The sequence below is a fragment of the Onthophagus taurus genome, chromosome 7 (assembly GCF_036711975.1).
Source record: "Onthophagus taurus isolate NC chromosome 7, IU_Otau_3.0, whole genome shotgun sequence".
In the NCBI taxonomy this organism is placed as follows: domain Eukaryota; kingdom Metazoa; phylum Arthropoda; class Insecta; order Coleoptera; family Scarabaeidae; genus Onthophagus; species Onthophagus taurus.
In genome coordinates this window covers 37,099,280-37,112,231 of record NC_091972.1, presented here as the reverse complement: position 1 = coordinate 37,112,231, position 12,952 = coordinate 37,099,280, and the positions used below count along the sequence as shown (strand labels likewise).

The 12,952-nt window shown below is 28.5% G+C and overlaps 1 protein-coding gene across 2 annotated transcripts in view; it reads left to right on the top strand.

Annotated features, from left to right (window-relative positions):
• The window catches only part of LOC111424455 (trafficking protein particle complex subunit 12), a 37,104-nt gene extending 28,977 nt beyond the window's left edge, over positions 1-8,127 (top strand). For both annotated transcript variants that reach the window (XM_071197351.1, XM_023057992.2), the window contains one exon: positions 7,161-8,127. In XM_071197351.1, the coding sequence (XP_071053452.1) occupies positions 7,161-7,406 (246 nt within the window). In that variant the 3' untranslated portion in view covers positions 7,407-8,127. The remainder of the gene's footprint in view (positions 1-7,160) is intronic.
• The last annotated feature ends 4,825 nt before the right edge of the window (positions 8,128-12,952 follow it).

Below are 12,952 nucleotides of genomic sequence, written 5' to 3'. Positions count from 1 at the left end.
CAATTTAGTGCTAAATTAAGGCAGCCATAAGTAAAAATTACAAACAATTTCATGTAGAACCTTTGACAGCTGACAGGGGGAATTCCCAAATTGACTTTTTTGTATTATTCACGCGAAAATGTAGCTTTTTATTCGAAATGTCTAGACAAAGATGCCAAACAACTATTGAAATTAGAAAATTTGTGCTTAAACATTCCCATGAATCAAAATCGGTACGAGAAATTGTAGACAGAAGCCATTCTATGATGCACGATATAATAAAGCGCTTCAGTATCCACAATCGGGTGGCAAACAAGCCAAAGAGCGATCATAATAAAATTTTTACTGAATCGGATGAACGGTATTTAATAAGAAAAATTATTATTGTTGAGAATCAACTAGGGAAAAAAGCTACATGGTAGAATCTCGCCTTTCTACCATATAGCTTTTTTCCCTACAAAACCGTTGATCAGTAAAAAGAATCAAAACATCTGATGTTTTGAATATTTGCAAAAGAGCACGAAAATAAAGATATTTCTTTTTGGAAAGTTGTTCTATTTACTGATGAAAGTAAATATAACATTTTTGGGTCAGATGTATGGAAAAGAAAAAATGGGCAGTTGCATTTAAAAAATTTAAGACCAACTATGAAACATGGTGGAGGATCTGTGATGGTGTGACGGTCATTTTCAGCTGCTGGACCAGGATGTTTGCATTTCATCGAGGGAATAATGAACCAAAATGCATATCTCAATATTTTAAAAACCAATTTACCTCGTAGCGTGGGCAAACTATCTCTTGGAAGCGACTGGCGATTCTACCAAGACAACGATCCAAAACAGAAGGCGTACAAAATACGTTCTTGGCTCTTATATAGTTGCCCTCATTTAATGGATATGCCACCCCAAAGCCCAGACATAAATCCCATTGAAAATTTATGGAATTATTTAAATACCAAAATTCGGGAACATGAAGTTTCTAGTAAATCTGAGTTGAAGAACGCCTTGTTGGAAGAATGGCAGAAAATTCCACTCACTTTTTGCTAAAAATTGACAGTCATAATATGCAATTAATAAATTACTGAAAATCAATTTACTCTATTGTTCGAGTTTGGTTTGGTGCCACTGTACGAATAATAAACCCTAATGACTTGATGGCCTTTGAAAAAACTTAATCAATATGGGAGGAGAAAAGCAATTTAGTGTCCAAGAACACACCAGGGGTTACTTCCTTAATTGAAGTAACTATATATAAGAGTAATGATCCAAGGGAATACTAGTACTGAACATTATATCTTCTTCTACTGAAAGTAATTGATTTCAATTATCATAATTAAAAAACAATTTATTGTGTTAACAGAAACCATGGAAACGATGGAGGTCATTTTGTAACAAACAGCAATCGACAGTAGTACAGATTTTAGAGTATATCGTCCAGTCGTCCGCATAAAGTAAAAAGTTTTAATGTAGGAAACATCATCCAATGTTATTAATATAAATCAAAAATAAAAGGGGTCCAAGGCCAAGGTGACTACCCTGTGGAACTCTTGAAGTGATATCTGTAAATTCAGATAAGTAATTATTCACACGAATAGTCTGACATCGTTTTTATTGAAGTTTATTGGTTGTTCTTAATGTTTCGACTATAATTTAAGGTTCTGATAAAGTTTCATGAAATAACTTTAAATTTTTATTCAAAACATGATGATTCGGTGAAGTTTCTTGAAGTAGGTTTCGTTTTTATTGAAGTTTATTGGTTGTTGTTAATGTTTCGACTATAATTTAAGGTTCTGATGAAGTTATAATATAACTTTAAATTTTTAGTCAAAACTTGATGATTCGATAAAGTTTCTTGGATTTGGTGACGTTTCTATGAAGTTCTTTTTGTTACTATTTAATTTTCTTGTTCAAAATTAACGCTGCTGTGAAATTTCTTGAAGTAGATTTGGTTTTTATTGAAGTTTATTGGTTGCTCTTAATGTGTCAACTATAATTCAAGGTTCTAATCAAGTTTCATAAAATAACTTTAAATTTTTAGTCAAAACTTGATGATTCGGTGAAGTTTCTTGGATTTGGTGACATTTCTATGAAGTTTTTTTGTTACTATTTGTTTATTTTTGTTAAAAATTATCGCTGTAGTGAAGTTTCTTGTAGTAGATTTGGTTTTTATTGAAGTTTATAGGTAGTTATTAATGTTTCGACTGTAATTTAAGGTTCTGATGAAGTTTCATGAAATAACTTTCAATTTTTATACAAAACATGATGATTCGGTGAAGTTTCTTGAAGTAGGTTTCGTTTTTATTGCAGTTTATTGGTAGTTATTAATGTTTCGACTATAATTTAAAGTTCCGATGAAGTTATATAATATAACTTTAAATTTTTAGTCAAAACTTGATGATTCGATGAAGTGTCTTGGATTTGTTGACGTTTTTATAAAGTTTTTTGTTACTACATATTTATTTATTGTTATTAAAAATTATCGCTGTAGTGAAGTTTCTTGTTGTAGGTTTGGTTTTTATTGAAGTTTACAGGTTGTTATTAATGTTTCGACTATAATTTAAGGTTCTGATGAAGTTTCACGAAATAACTTTAAATTTTTATCCAAAACATGATGATTCGGTGAAGTTTCTTGGATTTGGTGACGTTTCTATGAAGTTTTTTTGTTACTATTTAATTTTCTTGTTCAAAATTAACGCTGCAGTGAAATTTCTTGAAGTATATTTGGTTTTTATTGAAGTTTATTGGTTGTTATTAATATTTCGACTATAATTTTTAAGGTTCTGATGCAGTTTCATAAAATAACTTTAAATTTTTAGCCAAAACTTGATGATTTCGTGAAGTTTCTTGGATTTGGTGACGTTTCTATGAAGTTTTTGTTGTTACTATTTAATTTTCTTGTCCAAAATTAACGTTGCAGTAAAATTTCTTGAAGTAGATTTTGTTTTTATTGAAGTTTATTAGTGATTATTAATATTTCAACTATAATTTAAGGTTCTGATGAAGTTTCATAAAATAACTTTAAATTTTTAGCCAAAACTTGATGATTCGATGAAGTTTCTTGGATTTGGTGACGTTTCTATGAAGTTTTTTGTTACTATTTATATATTGTTATTAAAAATTATCGCTGTAGTGAAGTTTCTTGTTGTAGACTTGGTTTTTATTGAAGTTTATAGGTTGTTATTAATGTTTCGAGTATAATTTAAGTTTTCTGATGAAGTTTCATGAAATAACTTTAAATTTTTATCCAAAACATGATGATTCGGTGAAGTTTCTTGCAGTAGATTTCGTTTTTATTAAAATTTATTGGTTGTTGTTAATGTTTCGACTATAATTTAAGGTTCTGATGAAGTTATATAATATAACTTTAAATTTTTAGTCAAAACTTGATTCGATGAAGTTTCTTGGATTTAGTGACGTTTCTATGAAGGTCTTTTTGTTACTATTTAATTTTCTTGTTCAAAATTAACGCTGCAGTAAGATTTCTTGAAGTAGATTTGGTTTTTATTGAAGTTTATTGGTTGCTCTTAATGTATCAACTATAATTTAAGGTTCTGATGAAGTTTCATAAAATAACTTTAAATTTTTAGCCAAAACTTGATGATTCAATGAAGTTTCTTGGATTTGGTGACGTTTCTATGAAGTTTTTTGTTACTATTTATATATTGTTATTAAAAATTATCGCTGTAGTGAAGTTTCTTGTTGTAGACTTGGTTTTTATTAAAATTTATTGGTTGTTGTTAATGTTTCGACTATAATTTAAGGTTCTGATGAAGTTATATAATATAACTTTAAATTTTTAGTCAAAACTTGATTCGATGAAGTTTCTTGGATTTAGTGACGTTTCTATGAAGGTCTTTTTGTTACTATTTAATTTTCTTGTTCAAAATTAACGCTGCAGTAAGATTTCTTGAAGTAGATTTGGTTTTTATTGAAGTTTATTGGTTGCTCTTAATGTATCAACTATAATTTAAGGTTCTGATGAAGTTTCATAAAATAACTTTAAATTTTTAGCCAAAACTTGATGATTCAATGAAGTTTCTTGGATTTGGTGACGTTTCTATGAAGTTTTTTGTTACTATTTATATATTGTTATTAAAAATTATCGCTGTAGTGAAGTTTCTTGTTGTAGACTTGGTTTTTAATTGAAGTTTATAGGTTGTTGTTAATGTTTCGACTATAATTTAAGGTTCTGATGAAGTTATAATATAACTTTAAATTTTTAGTCAAAACTTGATGATTCGATAAAGTTTCTTGGATTTGGTGACGTTTCTATGAAGTTCTTTTTGTTACTATTTAATTTTCTTGTTCAAAATTAACGCTGCTGTGAAATTTCTTGAAGTAGATTTGGTTTTTATTGAAGTTTATTGGTTGCTCTTAATGTGTCAACTATAATTCAAGGTTCTAATCAAGTTTCATAAAATAACTTTAAATTTTTAGCCAAAACTTGATGATTTCGTGAAGTTTCTTGGATTTGGTGACGTTTCTATGAAGTTTTTGTTGTTACTATTTAATTTTCTTGTCCAAAATTAACGTTGCAGTAAAATTTCTTGAAGTAGATTTTGTTTTTATTGAAGTTTATTAGTGATTATTAATATTTCAACTATAATTTAAGGTTCTGATGAAGTTTCATAAAATAACTTTAAATTTTTAGCCAAAACTTGATGATTCGATGAAGTTTCTTGGATTTGGTGACATTTCTATGAAGTTTTTTTTGTTACTATTTATTTATTTTTATTAAAAATTATCGCTGTAGTGAAGTTTCTTGTAGTAGATTTGGTTTTTATTGAAGTTTATAGGTTGTTATTAATGTTTTGACTATAATTTACGGTTCTGATGAAGTTTCATAAAATAACTTTAAATTTTTATACAAAACATGATGATTCGATGAAGTTTCTTGAAGTAGCTTTCGTTTTTATTGAAATTTATTGGTTGTTATTAATGTTTAGACTATAATTTAAGGTTCTGATGAAGTTTCATGAAATAACTTTAAATTTTTATCCAAAACATGATGATTCGGTGAAGTTTCTTGAAGTATATTTCGTTTTTATTGAAATTTATTGGTTGTTATTGATGTTTCGACTATAATTTAAGGTTTTGATGAAGTTATATAATATAACTTTAAATTTTTAGTCAAAACTTGATGATTCGATGAAGTTTCTTGGATTTGGTGACGTTTCTATGACGTTCTTTTTGTTACTATTTAATTTTCTTGTTCAAAATTAACGCTGCAGTGAAATTTCTTGAAGTAGATTTGGTTTTTGTTGAAGTTTATTGGTTATTAATATTTCGACAATAATTTAAGGTTTTAATGAAGTTTCATAAAATATCTTTATCGAATCCATTTGAATGTAACCATCTAAAGAAGATTGAATACAATCAATGTATGCAATTAAGTTGATTCTCCATAGACCTACCGTGTATAAATCCATGTAGGCTTAACTGTGAAATAATAGTGTATTATTATATGAGCATATAATGAGGGCTCATTATAGGCGAGTAGAATACTATACTTTGTCCACGACTATTGAAATTGATTCCATAAATTTATTTTTTAAATAAATTTTTGAATAAAGGTTAAACGTCAATGTGACACAAATTCAATGTTACTAACTGTAACCAACTTCACAACAATTTGTCAAAATTAAATGTCAGTTTTATAAAACGTCGTTTTCTTTAGGAAAATTAATTAATTTATGCTTAAATCATACGAAAAAAGGAATTTGTTTAGGTTTTTTTAATGTCAAACATTTAGAAACTCCTAAAAAATTAAATTAAATTGACGTTTTTTGAACTTTTAACGTTTCAAATAATTATTATTAGTCTGGTCAAGATGGCTACCCGTGGATAATGATTATTATTCACCGCTATTATTCACTCCGTGAAAAATGACTACCATTTTGTTTTAGAAAACTCATTCATAAGGTATATATTATAAGGTAGTCGTGGACAAACATATTTATAAATGAGTTTTTCAAAAATTTTTGAAAAAAATAAATAAAATCGATATCGGACGATAATTGTTAACGAAATGCCTATTTCCAGATTTCAAAATGGGTACAATAATGGCTTTCTTTCAAACTGTAGGAAAAATCGTCTTTGCAATAGAACGCAAATATAACAAGAAAAGAGGAGAAGCTAATTCTTCTGCACAAGCCTTAATAGAACCACATATCAGCCCCAGAAAAACCAGGGCGGTAAATTACCACCAATAAAGGAATGATCTTTATGGTCTAGACAGCCATCAATAAAAACTTTACTAAAGAAAATAGAGAAGTCTGCCACTACAGGGCCATTCATTGCCGTCGATTGGCCAAGTCGTAACTGGAATTTCACAATTATTAACCTTTTTTCTATCAGTGAATGACCATAGCAGTTTAGGATTGTCAATAACATTACTTTGTATTCGGTTCAGGTACTTGTGGTAATCAGACGCAATACGATTTTTAGATCTTTTGCGCAATAAAGAAAATCATAAGTAGTCGGCCTGGTTACCATGTTTCTTCTATTTTCTATGATAATTAAGCTTTTCCTTAACAGGTTGACTGCCACAAGTATTTTTATTGCTTTGCCAAAATTATTTTGTGGTACACGTTTCAATTTCTTTTTTGAATTAATGCGTCCCATTGTAAGTACTTAACCGAAAACACTTAAAATATGTCACGCTCCTAGAAAGGTATACATACAATAATTTTTATATGGTGAAATGAATTCTGTGGTCTCTCACTAACTATTCTGGTGAGTTCAGCAACTGGCACAAACAGATTATTAAGAAATATGTTTCTCCCACTGTATAGGGTGGGCAAATTTGGGTGTTATAGGCTATCTCAGAAACTATAAGAGATACGAAAAAAGTAGGCGCGTAAAGCGGTTAAGCCTTACGTCTCTAAAGACAGCTAAACCCGAATATTTCTAGTTCTAGGTCTAGTGTTAGTTCTACTTTTAGTTCAATGAAAATACCACAATCTAACGCTGAGTACCAAATTAAAACTAGAACTAACTCTTTAGACGCACGACTAAACCAAAAGCTTTCTAGTTCTAGGTCTAGTGTTAGTTCTAGTTTTAGATCAATAAAAATATACAACAATCTAGCGCTGAATAGAGTAGAACTAAATAGTCCGCGCGCGTTTATTGAAAAGTTAATACAATAACAAATAATTTTATTAAAATAATTTTTTTTTTTAGATTTTAAACAACATGGGTGTCTGTTTATTATATGGTGGTGATTTAAAAGAAGCGATAGCTGTTCTTGAATCAGCAATCCAACAAAATCCGATTCAAGGTCTTCAAGAATCACTATTATTAAATCTTTGTACCTTGTACGACATGGAATCGTCGAAAGGGAGACGTAAAAAATTCGCGTTGCTTCGTCAGTTATCTAGATATCAAGCGGATGCACCTACTGCCATTTTAGAAAAGTTATACGGTTGATTGAAACTGCCGAAACACTTTGTTGGGATTTGATCGATAAGTAAACGTTAATTGAAACGTAATTGAAATAAAAAAAAATTGGAAAAATGATTCACGAGTAAAAACGAATCTAATGGAATTGATTCCTTTTTAAAAACTCTGTCTTATCTTTAAGACCAGCACTACAAACAATTTATATGAAGCAATAAATAAATACTTTCGTGATTTTGATCACTATCACATGAGCAACTTCAAAAGATTGTTTTTTTTTAATGGTAGATCTAGTCTTATTGTTATTGATCAAAAAAAAAATTTTAAATTGTAGTTTATTGTTGTCTTTTTTATTAAATAGCCTTTAAAAACAATCTTAAAGTTTTTCGGTTATTAGTTTTATTAACACAGACCAAAACTGTTTATTTTTGCAAAAAAAGTTAGAATAGAACATTATTGGTTAGATTAGAATAATGAAAAAATCACTTAAAAATATTTTTGTTATTTGTAAAGTTAAAACTCAATCTTCCAGGATTATTATATTTTTCCAGGATTATATTTTTTTTTGTTAGAGTTAAAAAACGTTTAAATGTGGGCACTAAAAAAAGTCGCAAATAATAACAGTATTAAAGAATACAAAAGAAAACGCACCCTAAAATAAGAAAAAAATATTTTGTAACCTTAATGATTACATTTTTTATGGTTATTCTTAATTATTTATTATTTAAATAAAATATTATTATTGTAAGAATTGTTTCTTTTTATTATGAATTAAAATGATTAAAAACCACTGGAGTGGACTGAACTCAACTCTGGATTTCGAAGCCCAACCCAAGATCAATCTCACTTTCTACAATCAACTAGACCGACTCTCCCAATTGATCCAGGACTGACCGCTTCCAACCTCTTAAAAACTTAAGTCAACTCCAAGACTCTAACTTATGAACGGCTCACTCTTCTTCTAGATCTGGAAGTTTCTCCCATCACTGGAACTCTGAACTCCGTCTCGGACTGCAAGACTAACTGACTCTTTTCAAAACTCAACTCGCTGAACTCTGTTTCGGACTCCAAGACTCAACTCACTTTCTTTTCACGTTTGAGATTTTTAAACCCTTTCGTTCTGAGCGCTCTTAACCTAAACGATCGTTTCTAGTGATGGAACGGATAGTGATTTTGCGAAAAACCGGATACCGGATATTCGGCATCCCCTTCGGCCGGATATCCGGCATATCTATCCGGCCATTATGGTTATAATTTCTGAAATGATATCCTATATTGTCACATTATTGCAATATTTGAATTAAAATGAAATTAATAAGAAAACTGATAAGATATGTTAACTTATATGGATCCAAGATACAAAATAAACTTTATTGATGGTGATTTAATTAACGAAGCAACTCTAAAAAGAGGATACTTTAATTAATAATTGGCGATATTTCGACAAGGATCCTTCAAGAAATGAATTTTATAGCGAATTTTGAAAGTTATCAATGAAAATTGGAACATTGAAAATTCTATCAAAACTTCAAATATTGTTTTCTCAAAAACTAAAACTTATTCTTCAAAACGGGTTGGTTCATTGGAAAGAGGACACTTTTATTAATACTTTGGGAAATTTTCATACTCATATTCCAAGAACTCGATTTTATACAAATTTTTAAAACTTAATCGGCGAAAATTGCAAAATTCGAAAAAATTGTCGATTATTTCAAAAATGTGTTTCTCAAGAACTAAAAGTGATTTTTCAAAACGGCTGTTTGCATTAAGAAGAGGATACTTTAATTAATAATTGGTGATATTTTCACAAGGATCCTTCAGGAAATTAATTTTATAGCGAATTTTGAAAGTTATCGATGAAAATTGCAACATCGGAAATTTTATAAAAACTTCAAATATTGTTTTCTCAAAAACTAAAAGTAATTTTTCAAAACGTGTTGGTTCATTGGAAAGAGGACACTTTTATTAACATTTTGGGATATTTTCAAACTCCTATTCCAAGAAATCGATTTTATACGAATTTTTAAAACATAATCGACGAAAATTGCAAAATTCGAAAAAAGTGTCGATCATTTCAAAAATTTATTTCTCAAGAACTAAAAGTGTTTTTTCAAAACGGCTGTTTACATCAAAAAGCGGATATTCTAATTAATAATTGCTGATATTTCCACAAGGATCCTTCAACAAATGAATTTTATAGCGAATTTTGAAAATTATCGATGAAAATCACAATATCGAAAATTTTATCAAAACTTCAAATATTGTTTTCTCAAAAACTAAAAGTAATTTTTCAAAACGTGTTGGTTCATTGGAAAGAGGACACTTTTATTAACACTTTGGAAAATTTTCATACTCATATTCCAAGAAATGGATTTTATACGAATTTTGAAAGCTTCATCGACGAAAATTGCAAAATTCGAAAAAATTGTCAATTATTTCAAAAATTTATTTCTCAAGAACTAAAAGTGATTTTTCAAAACGGCTTGTTGCATTAAAAAGAGGATACTTTAATTAATAGTCGGCGATATTTCCACAAGGATCCTTCAAGAAATTAATTTTATAGCGAATTTTGAAAATTATCGATGAAAATTGCAACATCAAAAATTTTATCAAAACTTTAAATATTGTTTTCTCAAAAACTAAAAGTAATTTTTCAAAACGTGTTGGTTCATTGGAAAGAGGACACTTTTAATAACACGTTGGGAAATTTTCATACTCCTATTCCAAGAAATCGATTTTATAGGAATTTTTAAAACTTAATCGGCGAAGATTGCAAAATTCGTAAAAATTGTCGATCATTTCAAAAATTTATTTCTCAAAAACTAAAAGTGATTTTTTAAAACAGTGTTTGCATTAAAAAGAGGATACTTTAATTAATAATTGCTGATATTTCCACAAGGATCCTTCAAGGAATTAATTTTTTACCGAATTTTGAAAGTTATCGATGAAAATTGCAACTTCGAAAATTTTATCAAAACTTCAAATATTATTTACTCAAAAACTAAAAGTAATTTTTCAAAACGTGTTGGTTCATTGGAAAGAGGACACTTTTATTAACATTTTGGGAAATTTTCATACTCCTATTCCAAGAAATCGATTTTATACGAATTTTTAAAACATAATCGGCGAAAATTGCAAAATTCGTAAAAATTGTCGATAATTTCAAAAATTTATTTCTCAAAAACTAAAAGTGATTTATTAAAACGGCTTCTTGCATTAAAAAGAGGATACTTTAATTAACAATTGGTGATATTTCCACAAGGATCCTTCAAGAAATTAATTTTATAGCGAATTTTGAAAATTATCGATGAAAAGTGCAACATCGAAAATTATATCAAAACTTCAAATATTGTTTTCTCAAAAACTAAAAGTAATTTTTCAAAACGTGTTGGTTCATTGGAAAGAGGACACTTTTATTAACACTTTGGAAAATTTTCATACTCATATTCCAAGAAATGGATTTTATACGAATTTTGAAAGCTTCATAGACGAAAATTGCAAAATTCGAAAAAATTGTCAATTATTTCAAAAATTTATTTCTCAAGAACTAAAAGTGATTTTTCAAAACGGCTTGTTGCATTAAAAAGAGGATACTTTAATTAATAGTCGGCGATATTTCCACAAGGATCCTTCAAGAAATTAATTTTATAGCGAATTTTGAAAATTATCGATGAAAATTGCAACATCAAAAATTTTATCAAAACTTCAAATATTGTTTTCTCAAAAACTAAAAGTAATTTTTCAAAACGTGTTGGTTCATTGGAAAGAGGACACTTTTATTAACACTTTGGGAAATTTTCATACTCATATTCCAAGAAATGGATTTTATACGAATTTTGAAAGCTTCATCAACGAAAATTGCAAAATTCGAAAAAATGGTCGATTATTTCAAAAATTTATTTCTCAAAAACCGAAAGCGATTTTTCAAAACGGCTTGTTGCATTAAAAAGAGGATACTTTAATTAATAATTGGTGATATTTCCACAGGGATCCTTCAAGAAATTAATTTTATAGCGAATTTTGAAAATTATCGATGAAAATTGCAACATCGAAAATTTTATCAAAACCTCAAATATTGTTTTCTCAAAAACTAAAAGTAATTTTTCAAAACGTGTTGGTTCATTGGAAAGAGGACACTTTTAATAACACTTTGGGAAATTTTCATACTCCTATTCCAAGAAATCGATTTTATAGGAATTTTTAAAACTTAATCGGCGAAGATTGTAAAATTCGTAAAAATTGTCGATCATTTCAAAAATTTATTTCTCAAAAACTAATAGTGATTTTTCAAAACGGCTGTTTGCATTAAAAAGAGTATACTTTAATTAATAATTGGTGATATTTCTACAAGGATCCTTCAACAAATGAATTTTATAGCGAATTTTGAAAATTATCGATGAAAATTGCAACATCAAGAATTTTATCAAAACTTCAAATATTGTTTTCTCAAAAACTTAAAGTAATTTTTCAAAACGTGTTGGTTCATTGGAAAGAGGACACTTTTAATAACAGTTTGGGAAATTTTCATACTCCTATTCCAAGAAATCGATTTTATAGGAATTTTTAAAACTTAATCGGCGAAGATTGCAAAATTCGTAAAAATTGTCGATCATTTCAAAAATTTATTTCTCAAGAACTAAAAGTGATTTTTCAAAACGGCTTGTTGCATGAAAAAGAGGATACTTTAATTAATAGTCGGCGATATTTCCACAAGGATCCTTCAAGAAATTAATTTTATAGCGAATTTTGAAAATTATCGATGAAAATTGCAACATCAAAAATTTTATCAAAACTTCAAATATTGTTTTCTCAAAAACTAAAAGTAATTTTTCAAAACGTGTTGGTTCATTAGAAAGAGGACACTTTTAATAACACTTTGGAAAATTTTCATACTCCTATTCCAAGAAATCGATTTTATACGAATTTTTAAAACATAATCGGCGAAAATTGCAAATTTCGAAAAAATTGTCGATCACTTCAAAAATTTATTTCTCAAAAACCGAAAGCGATTTTTCAAAACGGCTTGTTGCATTAAAAAGAAGATACTTTAATTAATAATTGGTGATATTTCTACAAGGATCCTTCAAGAAATGAATTTTATAGCGAATTTTGAAAACAGTCAAAGTATGGCTTTGTTTATGATCGATCGACATAAATCTGCTTTACTTCTGCTAGTTGTTACGGAAAATTCCGTGGAATGTGGTTTCGGGATAAGGTGGAAGAATTAAATGTTAAAATTCCAAAGGAAAACTGGTTTATTAACCAAACTCTGAATAAAATGTAAAAATTAACAATTAATTGAAAATACAAACTTAATTATGACAAACCTGAGCACAAGGACAAACAGTTTACAAAAAATATCTTGTAAGTTCCCAAGAGGTCACTCGAATCAGGTGTCACAAACCAATGTGGAAAACGAAATCAAAACCAGACTCGAAGGACCCTCACACATTCCCATCCCCACCTCGCACGTGTTAAACACAAACTACCTTAAATTCAAATAAATGATAAATATTATGTTTCATAGTCAAAGAAAACATTTTCACTCAATCTTTTTTTGATAACAACAAACTTAA